Here is an 18175-nt window from a genome sequence, read left to right on the forward strand (position 1 = left end):
CATTGTAGAACTAATGCTGCAGTTTTCCTTTTAAAGTTTGGAACTCAGTTATCTTGAAAATAACAACAAAAAGCAAAACCAAACAAACCAAAACAAACGTACAAACAAACAGCTACAGGTTTTTGGTCTTCGTTGCAAGTTGCGACGCTGTGGGATCACTCATAATAATAAATAAGATATTTCAACAGGATCCCACGTCACAAAATGTGGTTTTCAGTGAGGCCCTGCATAAATCTAACGTAAGAATACAAAATAATAATAATAATAATAAAAAAAAAAGAAATTACAAATGTAGCTATCTAAAAATAAAGAGTAAAAAAAGTAGGATCGATAAGAGAGTCAACATGTTTCTAATAAGACGTCTAAAAACTGAAAAACAAATGGAAATGTTCCTAATTAATGCCGTCTGGGAGAGCGTTCCAGTCATCTACCGCATGACAAATAAAACGATGCTGTCCCCATGAGCGCTTTGATTGTGGTTTACAAATATTATTACTAAAACGAGTGTTATAATCATGAATGTCTTTAAAATGACTAAAATTAAAATTCCAATCAATCAGACCATTCAAGGACTTAAAAACTAAAAATAGGCGATGACATCTTCGCCTTTTTTTCTAATGTATCCCAACCAAGTAGATCAAGGGCTTCTCTTGAATTGACAAATATTCGCTTTTCCTTTGTGCAGCCAACGTAGCAGTCGTTTCCGTGTCTTTTAAGCCAAGCAAGGCAAGTACGAAAAACGCGCGAGGGCATTGGATAAAAAGGAGCAAAGAAAGTTTGAGCGGGGGGAGGGTTACGGAAGGAAAGGAAATTCCTTTTCCTCCCCGCCCCTCTCTCCCGCTCCCACATTTTTGCTCTTTTTACCCAATGCCCTCGCGCGTCTTCCGTGCTTTCCCCGCTTGGCTTAAAGGGAACGGAAACAACTGCTACGAGGGCTACCTTTGTGTGATAGAAAATCAGACACCTTAACACCACCAAATTTTCAAAACGCTTGCAAATATTCCGGCATTGTCCACTTCTAAGTAAATTCATTAGGTACTAAAAGGTTACTTGTATCAGCCAGTAAAATTTGAGGTATAAATTTATGTTTCTCTAGTGGTTTCACTCACGGCAGTCTGTTACAATGTATAAACAACATCAATTTCACGAAAATTGTGCGAGAAAGAAAACAACATCTGCGCTATTTGTCAAAAAATGCACATTCCAAAAAACAGCCAAACTGTTTGTTTTTGATAGCATATTATCGTTGTTTGTAATGTTTTCAGCCAACGTTTCTTGGCAGCATAAGTTAGCTGTTTATTCATTTTTAATGCCTGTCTGACTGACACTGCAAATTTCATCATTTTGTTTCAATGCCTTGCATAAATATTCAAATTCACGGCGCTTCAGTTCCACTTATCAGATCTACTTACTTCTCGTTGAAGCTTATATTAAGATCAAGGTGAGTCAGTATGCAATTTTCGTTGAAGTAGTTTTCTATAGTAAAAAATATCTAAAATGCAATGCTTTGGCTTTTACAGCGGGGTTTTCTATGTTGCCGTGAAAGATATTTCGAAACAATTAATGTTAGCTCATGAAATAGGTCGCAACGCTAGGAGACAATACCCTGACAATGAATATTTGAACCATTTACAATTTTCTCCAAACTCCGGTTTATAAACATAATTCGTCAAAGAATAGTATTTCGGTTTGTAAATTGAGGCTTAAATATATATCGGTCAGATATATTTTATGTTATCTGTTCATATTGTAGGTATGAACTCATATAATTTTCATTTAGAAACGGCGAACACTTTCCTAAGTCAGACCTTACTGGCGCTGTATTTTTTTTTTTTTTTTCGTATTCATGTCTAAGGTTTAATTATGTGTAATATACGTTATTACGATATTGTGGTAGAGTTATCAGCTAGCCGAATCAGTTTCCTGACGGAACACACCGCACTGTTTTTTATTAATAATAGTCCCCTAGGAAATATTACCTGCAGCCCATCGTCAGCTGTCAAACGTTGGTGATAAAAATGGTGTACGTGCGCGGAGTTAATGAAAATGGACCAGCGCACGCACATGCAATGATAGTTCGTTTGAGTAGTACTGTATTGCCTGCAATGTATACTATTCGAATATTTAGGCAAAATATCCTCACTCCAGCTAGTGCAAATGGTTATGTTATTATCAAGCTCACTTCCAATCGGCAGGCAGGCGGAGCGTTAAGCAATTGACTTCCTCCGGTTAGTCGATCGCCACAACACTATTTAGATTCCTATACGAAGACTGTTTCTGCCACAGCATCTGCTAGCCTTGAGTTTCTCACGCTCGTTGGTGGCTCGCAAAAAAATAATTTTCCTTCCCCTGATACTCGAGGCGATTGATTTGTTCATCTATGACAGCAGGATTTAACCGCGAATTAGTGTTCTGTTGAAAATTCTTGCAAAATTATTTCTTCGATTATACCAAAGAAAACGTCAAGGATTTCAAACAACTGACAACTGAAGTAGCCTACGCGGCAGGTGTAGGAAAAATATGTACGGCGCGCGTGTCACCCTCGCCCAAAATTTTCCACACGCCTGCCACACAGGCGACAACTGAAGCAGGCACCCAGTTTTGAATACTTTTGGATACCTATCGTAATGGAAGTTGTCGCGTTTCCTGTCGGAAATAATGATATCGAATTTTCATAATATATGTTGCATCAAATATATAATAAACGGGGCTGTCGCAATATCAAATAATACATAAAAGCAATTTGTATTTACGTGTAAAAATGTCAGGTAATTATCAAAACGTTAATAATTAAGCAATATAGAACTCTTATAAATGCTAATTAAAAACGTTTCCAGAACGATCAGAAAAATTGACTTCACTTTAAATATATGACCAACTTTATAGTACACTCACCAAATTACTAATTTCTGGTTGGTCGAGAGAAGCACATTTAACACCACATTGTACTACTTTTCAGGCTTTCTTTTCGCAACTACTTCAGTTGCGTAGTAACTGCGAGGATCTTTCTTCTATTTGAACATTATACTCCGTAGGAGCACCCATTATATTTCCATGGCAATGGTGCGTGGGAACAGTCAAACATGACAAACTTTACATGTCAACCAAAAAAACAAAACAAAATGGCGGGGAATCGTTTTGCAGTTTCCAATGAAAGCATATTTTAGAACGTAGAAGAAAAAGCAACTAAAACAAAAAAAGCATACAAACCTGGGTCAATATTTGACGTGTCTCAGCTGAAGACATGACCATTTCGTGTGATACGTGATTAATTAGTATAAGTAATGTATTGAAAGTTCTCGGAACCAAGGTAAGAGACCTTGAGCTCGCGCAATTTGAGGAGTTTCCAAACATCACGAACTGTACGAGAAGGTTGTGCGATTTTTTTTAATTTTAGAACAATCAGTAAAACTAGTATTGGCATCGCTCCTCCTCAGTTAAGAAGATTGAAAATGGGGTCTGTGAAAATAGCACATTGTACCAGCCTGTTGTTTAGTAGTTATAGTGTTGTACTATAAAATTCATTGTTTTTTCTTGTTGCGTTATTGAAATTAAGAAAAAAAAATCGCGCTCCCCAACCAAACATTGACCCGGGTTTTTCTGCATTTGTTTAGAAGGCGTTTCGTTTAATGGCTCTAGGGCCAGATTCACTGACAAAGCCCTCCAGAGTTAAGATATATTTCAAGCATTGTTTCTTAACTATAGGCCACTGTTAATCCAACAATAGACTTCAATCATGAAGCAATGGATATATCTTAACTTAGGAAGACCTCGTGAATCTGGCTCCTGGGCCTCTGATAGAGTGTATTATTTGTTGAGAACGCTGTTGAGTCTATAGTCCTTTTGAATTGTGGCCATGATTGGGCAGACACTTTTTTTCATGTGTTTGCCAGCGAACTTCACTCTGCGTGATTACATTGAAAAATGCAACGTTTGCAATGTTTCTTTGCCCGGCGATCGTGAAAAATAATAAAGTTAGAAAACTTAGATTTTTCTTTAATTGATTGTAATGTATGTGTTATTGGAACACAGATATTTGCCTTTGCCCGAGCTTAAGGACTAATATGGCACTTTGGGCTGGTATTTTGGGCTACAGCAAAGTTATCGTTCCTCTATTCACGTTCATGATTCACTCAAGATGGTAAGCGAAAATAACTACAGTTGTGAACATTTTTGACTACTGACTAATTACAAAGGGTTGAAAAATTCAATTTAAGGAATGGTTGAATGGCTGACTTTGTGACTGACTGATTGACTGACTGACTGACTGAGTGACTGATGGACGGACTAACAGACGGACTCATAGACCGACCGACCGACTGACCGACTGACTGGCTGACTGGGTGACTGGCTGACTGACTGCCTGTCCGACCGACCAACTGACAAACCAACTGAATGACTGGCTGTCTGGCTGACTGACTGACTGACTGACTGACTGACTAACCGACCGACTGACCGACTGACCGACCTACCGACCGACCGATTGACAGGCTAACTGGCTGGCTCACTGACTGACTGGCTGGCTGACCGGCCGACCGATCGACCGACCAACAGACCGACTGACTGGCTGACTGACTGCCTGTTCGACCGACCGACTGACCAACCAACTGAATAACTGACCGACTGACCGACTGACTGGCTGACTGACTGCCTGTTCGACCGCCAGACCAACCGACCGACTGAATGACTGGCTGACTGACTGACTGATTGACTTACTGACTGACTGACTGACTGACTGACTGACTAACCGATTGACCGACCGACCGACTGAAAGATTGGCTGACTGACTGACTGATTTAAATGTCGATATGTGGCATATAAGCAATTGAACGGAATATGGTAGTATATTTATAATTGTGCTAGCCAGCTGTCCTTTGTTCCAAACATGTCTAGTAATGATCTTACTACTCGACTAAGTTTTGTTGCTTTTGTGTCATCAGCGTTTCACCCACAGAAACTGGCAAGTCAACATCTATCGTGTCGACGTTATTTTCTGATTACGACCAAGTAATACGACCTGATTTTGGAGGTGGGATGAATACGTCATTTGTTTATTATTATAATCAGATCTTGATTGTTATGTTATCGCTGTCAAAGCCTTCATCTAAACTTGAGTTAATTTACCCTTTGGGTGAGAACAAACCATCTTGTTCCGAAATCAGAGTCCATCGATTGACGAGCGAAGGCGAACCAGCCGATAATTTTCTTGAAATCATCTAAACATTTTTACTCTGCCTCGCCTTTGATTCTGTTCCCACTTTAGCGAAGGCCCGGAGCCGCTAAAGGCATTTCTAAAAGAGTGTTTTTTTTTCTTTTGGTCAATAGTCGAAGCATTGAATTAATTTTTAACAATTTCACCCGTAGTTCGTCCAACAGAGGTGTTGGCAGACCTTTATGTTGAATCGTTTGGGAATATAGAAGAAGCAGACATGGTAAGTCAGTAATTAACAATCAGAAATCTGTTGAGGTGGGTAGTGGATAAATATCTACCTTTTTAACCGAGCATGGGGTAAATGATTGTTTTAGTATTTACTAAACCATTGAATATCTAACCCAAATAGACCAATTTCGATACATTAAAATTCTAGCTAAGCAACGAGGCTTACGAGAATAAAACAACAGAAATTATTACATTGAGGTTCAGAGATGAATTGAATTGTTTTATTCCCTTAAATCTCGTAACCAAGCTAGAATTTTAATATATAGAGATTGGTCTATTATTCACTTTACTCCAGATGAACTGATTCGATCCCAGAGTTTTGGTAACAAATCAGGACCTATCCTCTGGTTTGCGATAGTAATATATTTTCCTAACCTTGGTTCCGATTTCGAGAAAAAATATCGATCCTTCAAATTTATAGGCAAATAGCACAATTTGAGTTAGAAATTAAAATAATATGAATACCAAGTAGCATAGAAAAGTTTTTTCACGTAGCTTTTCGTTTTTTGTTTTTTTTGAATTTTTTACCCTTTAAGGGTTCCCTTCACAGACGTAAAAGTTATAAAAAACTTTGCGGACAATATAAAGGGTATCGAATGGTCTCATTCAATTTAAAAGTGCTCGCAAAATTTGGCCTCTGCTCGAATTGCTCGCAAAAATTACACGGGTGCTCGCTTGCTCGTGCTCGCAAAATGTTTTGCAACTGCTCGCATGCTCGCATTCTCGTTAACATATGCTCGATTGCTCGAAATTTCGTTAATCCTCCTTTGTAGTTATTATTTATACATAGATAAACGATAAATTAGTACTGATATGGTTAAGAACAAAAAGGTTGAAACATCCTTACCTCTGGCTTCAGTCTTTCTTCAACTGAGTTCAGCCTGTAACTATTGTTCTGTTTTGGAGGTGTCAGCCAGATTATTAGCTATTACTTGGCGCAAAACAACGTATCCTATTTTAAATAAAAGAGAGATCATGATTCCGGCTAGCGGAAAATTTACGAAGCACTCGAAGTGTTCGCTGCTCGCCATCTGTATTTTCTAAAGTGCTCGCTGCTCGCAAGAAAAATTTGTCAACTGCTCGTGCTCACAAAAATTAAACATACTGCTCGCATGCTCGCCAATGCTCGAAAAGACCATTCGATACCTCTAATATAACAGATAGCATTTGAATGGTCATACTTTTGTTTAAACAGATTAATGTTTTACAAGAGCAAAAGTTAGAATCACCTTCAATGCTGTCCTTTTGCAGCAATTTAAGGTATATTAGGAATATAAAGTGAGAGTAAGCCTACCGTTTCTTTTGCAGGAATTTAAGGTTTTTGGTTATTTGCGACAGCAGTGGAAGGATGGAAGACTAGCTGGAAAGATGAATACAACCATAACCATAAAAGGAGAGAATATCAAGCGACTATGGTTACCAGACCCTTTTTGCTACAATGCACGCGAGACGAACTTAATGCTTCCTGATTCTGCAATACATAGCAAAGTTTCCATTGACAAGCAAGGCAACATTTTCTACACGAGAGGGTCTGCGATTCAGTACTATTAAGATTATTGTACCAGTCAGTGGTTTCCTTGGGAGGTGGGGGTGGGGGGGGAGGGGAGAGTAATCGGGCAAACCCAGGGAGTTCGACATTTTAACTTGAAAATTCTTTCTTTCTTTCTTTCTTTTTTTTTTTTTTTTTTGCTATGGGACGGACATTTCTAATCAAATGGCCCACCGTATTCAACATGATTTACGCACCTGACTTCAGCAAAACGCAGATTGTTTGGACTGTGTCTGACTTAATAGACAATCGGCAAATTGCGTACATTTGGTGGACGTCAAATAGACTGTTACTAACAGGAACAACAGTGATTTCTTTGACATGCCTACATATCAGACTTTCCTTTTAATACCTCGTCCGTTGTGCATGCAGCTATTTCAATTAACCTCGTCGGAAAGCCTACAATCAGACCTCAAGGTGATATGGGTATTTAATAATAAATTTAACAAACTCAACTGCGGCTAACCCTAACAGAAAATAAATCACATAGGGAAATATTTCTGGTATTTTAACCCATAAGCCGAATTTCCAAAGATTTGCAGCTACCTAATGTTATCTTTCGGTCTAGTGTCCGACAACGTTTAAATGACATAAGCGCACATGAAATTGTGTAATATTACTAACCTAATTGTTTGAGCGACTTCATATCATGTGGGTGATAACTTAATTAATTACAGCACAGCACAGCAAACCATTTTGAATGAGGGTGCCAAAGGGAGAGGGGGGTGGGGGATGAAGTTTTGTTGTCTTTTTGTGAGTATTGGGTTTTATGAGCAATCTATTTGAGAAATAAACATCTTTCAACTTCAAGACAAGATTCGACATCGTATATTTGTCATCTGTAAGATCGATGACATAATGTACCATCTCAGACTGAAGATGACTCTCGAAACATTTCTTGCAGTCTTAAAAATGTTGTTTTATTATTTCAAATTTTTGTTAATTATTCTGCTATTTTGACGAGCAATTCATGTTGCATTTCAGGGTGACGTTCTTAGCATCTTGTGCAATGGATCTTCGTCATTTTCCTTTCGACGCCCAAGAATGCTCTCTGAAAATTGGAAGCTGTATGTAAATCTACATGTAGTACATTAGAACAGAAATAGATAGGGGGCTCTCATACCCATAAGGAAAACAAAAATTCCAAATCAACGTCTGGTTGCCTTTGTTGTTCTCCCCGTCTATTTTTTTCTTTCCTGCAAGAGGCGGTTGTTTCACAAAGTATAGTCGACCATCGTAAGGAATGCATGGGAAAGAGTATTATCCTATAGAAACTGTTCTGATCATTCGCCGAAAAAAAAATAAAAGTCTCGATCGGTTGCTCGAGGGAAATCGGTATCTGGCCTATGATAATCGACTTCGCCTAAATAATTCAAAATGGACACCGCTTGAAAAATTAACACGAACAACTTAATTGACGCAAACTCTTACTATCTTGTTTTTCATAACATAGTTTCTCTGAGTGCAGAAAATTAGAAGAATATTAAATGGCATTCTTCTTCCTAGGAATAGCGAAAATATTTTATGAAAACTGAAAATATCGTGGAGTTTCAGGCAGAACGTTAAACATTTTTTACAGGAAGCTTTCACCTTAGGAGGATTGTTTAAATGATTTTTTTTTTGTCGCGTTTCATACTTAGAGGACAGTTTTATCCCAATGCTTCGAACTAGAAAGCAGTCATCCCGGTACGAAGCGGTGAAAACAACAACAGGGAGATGACCAGAAACTGGGTCGAAAGTTCTCATGTAAATGGGCCCTTAGCTACACACTTCTGAAGCCTTGTAAGCCATTCTTACCAATTGTATAGGCCCTATGCAAAAATTGCTGACAATTTAATATTCTTTTGTCTGCATTCAAATTAGCCTCACTAGCCTCGTTCACGGTGAAATATTAATTTGATTTTTGAACTCAAGAACGAGGTTAGTGAGGCTAATTTGAATGCAAACAAAAGAATACTAAAATATCAGCCATTTTTGCATAGGGTTTATGACCGTTTTCACATCGGAGACGGGTAGCTTTTTTAGGTGTATTCAAGACAGGCTGTATGTGCCTGGATGAGAACTGCAGATGACAGAAGACTTCTGGACAAATGAATAATCCTCGCGTCTAACTAATAAGCATAGAACAGACAGATCAAAATCAAAATCAAACGAAACATCAGTCAATAATTGCTGCTTGAATGTGGTAAATACTTCAATTCTTTGTTTTTTGCTTTTATGTTTCATTTTTCTTCTCGTCTCGAGGAAGATGCTATGCCAAGTATTAAGATAACGCGAGAAAAGTAATGATAAGAAATATTAACAATTTAGGCGTAATGTTTACTTGCGGAAGCAGAAGTTGCATAACCTAAATAGTGTCAATGAAATGGTTATAGATGTTTTATTAACATGTTTCCTTTTGTGCTAGATGCTTATTCAATGGACGAAATCATTTATAAATGGAAATACGACGTAGTAAAAGTTGAGACGGCACTGATGGCGCAGTTCGACTATCGGAAGGCTTCTCTTTCAACGTCAGTGGAGAGCTTCGCAATAGGTGCCTTATTATAAGAGGTTTCAGTGGTTTCTGTGGAACAAATAGAGTATATGCTAACGTTTGTTTTATTTTTTTATTTATTTATTCTGTTCATCGGAGGAGATAAAACTGTTTGTTTACATTTACAATATGCTGACATTAAAAAGTATTTTTCACAATGTACGCGTAGTATACGCGGGCAGGGATGGCGCAGTGGTGAGAGCACTCGCCTCTCACCAATGTGGCTAGGGTTCGATTCTCGGACTTGGAGTCATGTGGGTTGAGTTTATTGTTGGTTCTCATCCCTGCTCCGAGAAGTTTTCTCTGGGTACTCCGGTGTTTCCCTCTCCTCAAAAACCAACATTGCCAAATTCCAATTCCAGTTTTAATAAGAACACAAATTAAATTTTGATTCAGTTTTTTTTTTTTGAAGTCTTGCATTAGAAACATCTTGAGGTATTTTTATTTTTCGCGTGAATTCTCGAGAAATTGTATCGATGAAGAAAAATTCTGAAACGAAAGAGAAGGCATAAAAGGCATTGTATTGTGTCGTAACGCTGCATTCACTGTAATAGGAAAAGAAGTTGAATGGAAACTTTTCAATTAATTTCTTCAAATGCAGTTCTAATATCATCGCGTGTTGATATCTTATAATTTGACAAAACAAATAATAATAATAATAATAATAATAATAATAATAGTTATAATAATAATAATAATAATAATAATAATAATAATAGTTATAATAATAATAATGATTTTCCTAAATTTCAGGAAACTTCTCCACAATCACAGTGACGTACTTCTTCAAGCGCCGTATCGGCTTCTACCTCATTCAAGTTTACTTCCCGGACATGTTCGTCGTCGCCCTAAGCTGGATTGTCTTCTGGATGGACAAAAATGACATGGGAAACAGGATGGCATTGGGAATTACTACCATTCTAACTATAATGTTTCTTCTCGGATCTCTTAATGGTTTCATGCCAAGAGTAAGCTATGCAAAGGCACTAGACTGGTATCTGCTGGTGTCATTTACATTTGCGTCCTTGTGCTTGGTCGAATGCATAATCGTGTTCTTGGTCTGGCTGAAAGAGAATTCAGGGAGAGATTATATGAAGGTTTGGAAATGCATTTTTCTGCAAAGCTGAGATTAAGAATCAGTTTACACGACTGTAAATACAAATAATACTCCAAAGGCGCAAAAATCTAAATTATAAATCGGACGTAAATTGCATCAGTGACGATTTACAATGATTTCTATGATTCTGTTCATGATTCTATTCTATGCACTCTTGTTATTCTTGTCTTTTGTTCTGTTCTACTGGCTAGTTGCACGTTATATGCCAGTTAGCTGCACGTGGCAGTGACCAACTCGAAAGCCTTTTGTCACTGCACACGTTTTACCTTTGATATTTATGTAATTTAATGTTGTCTTTACGTTACTTTTGTGATGTATTGTAATTTCCTTTAGTAGTAAACTTTTGAAATAGTGCATGAATAAAAAAAAATCTGAAAAAATCTGAATCTCACGCAAATCAAAACAAGGCGAAAAATTTGTTTTTACTTACAACAAAACATACACCCCTTGTTACAAGGGCACCCAACAGCTCACTTCAGATTTAGTTATGAGGAAAATCTAAAGAATCCTTCGGCACAATGTCATCTCAAACACTTCGTAACGCTGGAAAACTAATTCCTTTAATTTCGAGAAAAAAAAATGACAGCTAGTATTTCAGTAAAACAGTTAATAAAAATCCGTTGCCTAAAACGTTCAGGAACCTATAAATTTTTAGCTAAATTAAAATATAGCATCAATCTGTATTAGCTTACTCAAATGCGTCTTCAAAAGGACACAACACGATCTGTGGATACAGGAGACAACCTATTAAGTGTCATTGTCTGAGAAAGTGTTCCAGGGGCCAAAACTTGTGGTCAACCGATTTGGCTGAAACTTGGCACAGAAGTTGGTTGCCATGAGATATTTGAAAAGCCAATTTGGCTTACTTCTCTGACTTTAAGTTTTAGAGTTTCAGGGGGGGTCTCATTTTTTGCCCTTTGAGCACAAAAAATCCAGCCTTTCAGGGGTCATTTTGAAAGTGCCATAAAACCCAACTGGTAAATTTGTGCTGCCAAATGAATTTGACTATGAATATTACTATAATAGAGCTTTCATTTCATGCATGTAACTTTGCCCTCAAGGTATTGGACAGAGAGGAGCCTGGGGCTAGAGTTAAGCCAAAATTAATGTCAAAATTACAACTCAAAATTGCCATTTTTCAAAAAATCAGTGTATCTACCTGCCTTCTTGCATAACATCCGTACCTAAACCATTATTTACTTTAGTGACCCAATTATCAAAATCAGTTGAGAAAAATTTGGCTTATCACAGTTTGTTGAATTTTTTTCACAAACACTCCATGCCTCTATAAGGTCATGCAAAATGGAATTTTTGAGCATAATTCATGCCATAAAGAAACCAAATTGTTGACATGAAGCCCTTATTCTGTATTTGGTCGTGAAAATGAATTGCTAAAGCAAAATCAGTTTAATTGTTTAGAAATACTCTGATTCTAACCTTAGAATTGCTCTTAAAGGCCTTTGATTAGCACAACAAATACCCTGATTTAGCATAACAAGGTTAAATTTGTACTTTGAAAACCTATTACCTATCAAACAGCACAAATGATGAAGGCCTTACCTCGATATAACGATCTTTCTAAACGATGCTTGAATTTTTCATTGATTAATATTCAGTTCCAAGTCATTATTCTTCTCCGTTGCTCCAAGCAAGGAAAGTCTCTATATTTTGTCAGGCCTGATTTTTATTATGATTACAAGATAAAGTTAGCTTAACGAAAACGTTCGTTAGCATATAATCTATGTCTGTTAACAGCCTGAACAGTTCTTGTAAATACCCACCAGTGAAGGAGCATGGCCATGCATACATAGATATATAAACTTACGTAGAGATATACGAGCTGCAGTTTATAGCAGTGCTGATGTGACCCGTTACTTCAGAGTCCTCTAGAGCGGAGTAAATGAAACCATCCGTCAAGAAGGAATGCACAGTTAGGAGAGCTCGATAGTAAAACAAAAAACTTGTGTTGCTAAATACAATAACCAAACGAGGCCAGGGCATCGACATGATGCAAAATCAACTGGCCCGCCATTTTGGACATAGGAGAGAGTGGGGACTGGACCGAGGTTACGTTCTTCTTCTGTTTCGCGGCTATGTGTTATCAGGAGTAAGAAATTCAAGGGTAATTTCACGATGGCACTTTGTTCCTTTGAAGGGGTAAGTGATCAGTGCGGTGCCACCGCATGGGCTCTGCACGAAACAGGAATGGTTCCTTTATTATCCTGCGAGAATGATATGACTGAATGGTTGAAGGAAAAGTACAAGGGGTCAGGTGCGTCTGGGGCAAGAGGAGGACCTGGTCATACCAAAGCAGCAGGTGATTCAAAATATCTGTTAGGGATCATACACGCGCACAAATGGCTTTTATCGCGATCCAGTAGACTCTTTTCTGTTGAAGAGAGACCACGATATCAAGTTTACGATATTGTCGTCTCAAATTGTTTGTTTATGACTGATTGAAGATTTCCCGAGGTAATTTACTTGATTCTTGCGATGAGAAACAAACATTCAACAAATTGTTCACAGGAAGGGCAAAGGGGTTGACTAAAACCCTAACTTTGAAAGGTAAGAGCGCAGTTATTTTATCGCAACAATCTCTATGACCAAAAACAACGATAAGAATAAGTTGAAGTTAAAGGCTGTTTTTCGTCTGCTCGCTCTGTCTGTTTACATTCAGCTTTACCTGTTCAGACGCTTATCACGCAATCCTATATTTGCCAGTTTCGTCTAAGATAAGAGAACTTGAAAAATCTTTGCAAACATGCTGCATCAAAGCAAATCTTCCAGGCAAATCCCATAACAAATCGGCAGATTTTGAGACAATATAAGGGCTTCTTAACGATGCGAAGCAGAGAGTCCATATACGGGAAAACATTCTGTACGTATGTCATGGTGTCATTATCAAGTGGTAATACCGTCTCAAAATCGAATGTAGTTTCTTTTTATCGTGATTCATCTATTCTTGTAGAAAAAATGTTTAATCAATTAGTTGAGCTCAGAATACAACGATAAATCTGAGATAGCTTTTATACTGGGTGTAAAATTCCTAACATTATACCGCCTCTATTTACATACTAAAATAACTAATTAAAAAATGTATCCGAATAATTTTTGTTACCAAGAAAGTTATCCGTGAAACAAGACATTTTCTCGCTCAAAATGTCAATTTCATCGAAAAGCTTCGATGCAGCATGTTTGCAAAGATTTTTCAAGTTCTCTTATCTTAGACGAAACTGGCAAATATAGGAAACCGGTGGGGTTTCACGCTCGAATTGTGATTGCGTGATAAGCGTCTGAACAGGTAAAGCTGAATGTAAACAAACAGAGCGAGTAGACGAAAAACAGCCTTCAACTTGAAGTTATTCTTATCGTTGTTTTTGGTCATAGAGATTGTTGCGATAAAATAACTGCGCTCTTACCTTTCAAAGTTAGGGTTTTAGTCAACCCCTTTGCCCTTCCTGTGAACAATTTGTTGAATGTTTGTTTCTCATCGCAAGAATCAAGTAAATTACCTCGGGAAATCTTCAATCAGTCATAAACAAACAATTTGAGACGACAATATCGTAAGCTGGATATCGTGGTCTCTCTTCAACAGAAAAGAGTCTACTGGATCGCGATAAAAGCCATTTGTGCGCGTGTATGATCCCTAACAGATATTTTGAATCACCTGCTGCTTTGGTATGACCAGGTTCTCCTCTTGCCCCAGACGCACCTGACCCCTTGTACTTTTCCTTCAACCATTCAGTCATATCATTCTCGCAGGATAATAAAGGAACCATTCCTGTTTCGTGCGGAGCCCATGCGGTGGCACCGCACTGATCACTTACCCCTTCAAAGGAACAAAGTGCCATCGTGAAATTACCGTTGAATTTCTTACTCCTGATAAAACATAGCTGCGAAACGGAAGAAGAACGTAACCTCGGTCCGGTCCCCACTCTCTCCTATGTCCAAAATGGCGGGCCAGTAAAATAATGATTTTGCATCATGTCAATGCCCTGGCCTCGTTTGGTTATTGTATTTAGCAACACAAGTTTTTTGTTTTACTATCGAGCTCTCCTAACTGTGCATTCCTTCTTGACGGATGGTTTCATTTACTCCGCTCTAGAGGACTCTGAAGTAACGGGTCACATCAGCACTGCTATAAACTGCAGCTCGTATATCTCTACGTAAGTTTATATATCTATGTATGCATGGCCATGCTCCTTCACTGGTGGGTATTTACAAGAACTGTTCAGGCTGTTAACAGACATAGATTATATGCTAACGACCGTTTTCGTTAAGCTAACTTTATCTTGTAATCATAATAAAAATCAGGCCTGACAAAATATAGAGACTTTCCTTGCTTGGAGCAACGGAGAAGAATAATGACTTGGAACTGAATATTAATCAATGAAAAATTCAAGCATCGTTTAGAAAGATCGTTATATCGAGGTAAGGCCTTCATCATTTGTGCTGTTTGATAGGTAATAGGTTTTCAAAGTACAAATTAAACCTTGTTTTGCTAAATCAGGGTATTTGTTGTGCTAATCAAAGGCCTTTAAGAGCAATTCTAAGGTAAGAATCAGAGTATTTCTAACCAATTAAACTGATTTGGCTTTAATAATCATTTTCACGACCAAATACAGAATAAGGGCTTCATGTCAACAATTTGGTTTCTTTATGGCGTGAATTATGCTCAAAAATTCCATTTTGCATGACCTTATAGAGGCATGGAGTGTTTGTGAAAAAAATTCAACAAACCGTGATAAGCCAAATTTTTCTCAACTGATTTTGATAATTGGGTCACTAAAGTAAATAACGGTTTAGGTACGGATGTTATACAAGAAGGCAGGTAGATACACTGATTTTTTGAAAAATGGCAATTTTGAGTTGTAATTTTGACATTAATTTTGGCTTAACTCTAGTCCAAGGCTCCTCTCTGTCCAATACCTTGAGGGCAAAGTTACATACATGAAATGAAAGCTCTATTATAGTAATATTCATAGTCAAATTCATTTGGCAGCACAATTTACCAGTTGGGTTTTATGGCACTTTCAAAATGACCCCTGAAAGGCTGGATTTTTTGTGCTCATAGGGCAAAAAATGAGACCCCCCCTGAAACTCTAAAACTTAAAGTCAGAGAAGTAAGCCAAATTGGCTTTTCAAATATCTCATGGCAACCAACTTCTGTGCCAAGTTTCAGCCAAATCGGTTGACCACAAGTTTTGGCCCCTGGAACACTTTCTCAGACAATGACACTTAAGTATTATGCTTAAATTTCCTCGTTGAGTGTCCTTGTTCTTAAGGTTTTATCATCTTTTGTTTACTATTTAAGGTATTTAGGCTGGTTTTCTAATTGCGTAACTGCTCCAACGTAACGAGAAAAACAACATTAAGCTTATAGTTTGGGTTTTCTGATTAGTCGAGATGTCTACAAGAAGACTTGGAGTGCAATAAAAAAAAAGAAAAAAAAAAAGTCACAAGAATTACTATAGAGTGGCAAACTTAAACGACATATATATTTAATAATGTTTAGCACTTTCAATTATTATTTCTTTCCTCTTATAGGGTGAGGATCACACAAGTTTAAATTCACCTTCAGCAGCAAAGGTGTCATTTCACGGAGGCCAATTCGGAGTATCCGTCGATAACAAGAGCGATAAGTCGAGTGAAGTCCATGTTTTAAACCATGGCTGCCCATCACATGCTGACGCAGCAGTTTGTGAGAATACTTCGTTTCTGAGCCACAAAATCCAGCAGCAAGCAAAAGAAGGAACCCGTGCTGATTATATTGACAAAATTTCGCGATGCTTGTTTCCCCTCAGTTTCCTAATATTTAACGTTGTTTATTGGTGTTACTTTATCCTGGCGAGTTAGAAAATGACCAAAGGAATTTCACGGCACTGACGGCGCCATCTTGGATAGAAAGGCAATTAAAGTGGAGGTGAAGAGAGCAATTCCCACACGTCTTCGCTTTTTTTTTTACCGGGAGGAAGATACTGATTGCTAACTAACTTGAGAATCTGAAACGATACTCAAGCTAAACATATTTTGTGTTAAGTATGTTATGATTTGTGTTAACTGACAGATTTTGTTTCGAACTGTATGTCAGCGGGAAGACACAAACTGTGCGAGATTTTGAAAGTGCAAGTTCTTTCTGTAATTGAGCGACTCAAGAAAGCAGACAGTCATTGGGGGATGGGATATTTGAGTTAGTTAGTGGCAAATGGATTGTACTCTGTGTTCAGCTTCATTACTTGGGATTCTCTGGTTATAGAATCATTATTGTTAAATAAACGACGTTATTGTGTTACTTTTAAATTTCCCCGCTGTTAAAATCAAGAATACACCTGGCGATAGGCCTTTTGCAGTGGCGGCTCCCAGGTTATGCCTGGAACGCTCTCCCAGAAGAACTGAGCGCCATAAACTGTATGGACACTTTCTAGCGCATTATCAACTTTAATCTGCCAATTTTGCATTTATGACATTTTCCTTATTGCTATAGATTTTATTGAGCTACTGTACATAATGTTCTGCACATTTGATTATATCCTTGCTTGTATGGAAAGTACAACTATGACAATATGATAAGTTGTAATTATTATTATTTCAGAGTGGCCTTTTGAAATTCTTAAGTATATATCACATATGGAAGGTGTAAAATATAAGTTGATAAGCGGTAGTCATCAGTTATTATTTCAAAGTGACCTTTTGAAATTCTTAACTATATAATATATGGAGGCAGTAGAACTCATATCATTCACTACGAATGCAGCGACATATAGGATGACCGTTTGTTGGTTTTGACGAAGACGTCTAGGGGTTTTAAACCAGATAAAATCTTTAAAAAAAAATCTAAGGGGCTTAAACTCAGAAAAAAAAATACATTTAAACCATTAGACTAGCCCGGCTTAAAATTTGTCTTTTGCTGACAGTGAGGCAGCCAATAGTTTTTCTTCATCCTCTTAGCATCGTACCAAGGACTCCTTATTCACTTTGTTTTCTACGTGAAAGCTGGGACGGTCTTTTGTTGCTGAAGGGGTGAGGTGAAGCCACCAGTAGTGCTACATGTAAGCTTACATGAAATGCCTCGTCTCCTAGAATCCTAATAAGCCGAAAAGAAAACGCGGATTCAGACATCGTATTTATTGCTTTCCGTCTGTTCCGTTTTGGTTTCTTCTTCTTCTTCTTCTTCTTCTTCTTTTGAAAGCAACTAGGGTCTTGCAATTTTCAAAAGTGTAATATTTTGCTGCTTTAACTTTTCAGTGGATCTTTTAAAAAATATAACGTTTATTGGTACGCAAGTGAGAGTAATGAACTGATAATGAAATACTAACTGGTTTTGTCAACCGTGTTCAAAAGGTAATTTGGTTAGAAAACTTCCTCGAATCTCATTACGGGAGCTCAATTAACTCATTAGAGCAGTTAATAAAAGTAAGCATTCGTTTTCATTTCCATATCAATTTCTTTAGAAACTGAACCCCTTGTGCTTACGAAATGACTGTGAGCTGAAGGAGGGCAGAGTGGGACACGTTCTTGCTGATGCATATGGAA

At 37.7% G+C, this 18175-nt stretch overlaps 1 protein-coding gene across 1 annotated transcript; it reads left to right on the plus strand.

The window, feature by feature from the left end:
* Positions 1-1149: 1149 nt before the first annotated feature.
* LOC146478205 (gamma-aminobutyric acid receptor subunit alpha-2-like) lies at positions 1150-18072 on the plus strand. Its single transcript, XM_085112454.1, has 9 exons — positions 1150-1441; positions 4033-4141; positions 4941-5029; positions 5365-5432; positions 6749-6969; positions 7974-8056; positions 9397-9525; positions 10279-10622; positions 16190-18072. The coding sequence occupies exons 2-9, from the start codon at positions 4065-4067 to the stop codon at positions 16496-16498; spliced, it is 1320 nt and encodes a 439-aa protein (XP_084968580.1). The 5' UTR covers positions 1150-1441; positions 4033-4064; the 3' UTR covers positions 16499-18072.
* Positions 18073-18175: the final 103 nt, after the last annotated feature.

The sequence above is a fragment of the Pavona decussata genome, unplaced genomic scaffold (genome assembly GCF_977016875.1).
Source record: "Pavona decussata unplaced genomic scaffold, jaPavDecu1.1 SCAFFOLD_65, whole genome shotgun sequence".
Lineage (NCBI taxonomy): Eukaryota > Metazoa > Cnidaria > Anthozoa > Scleractinia > Agariciidae > Pavona > Pavona decussata.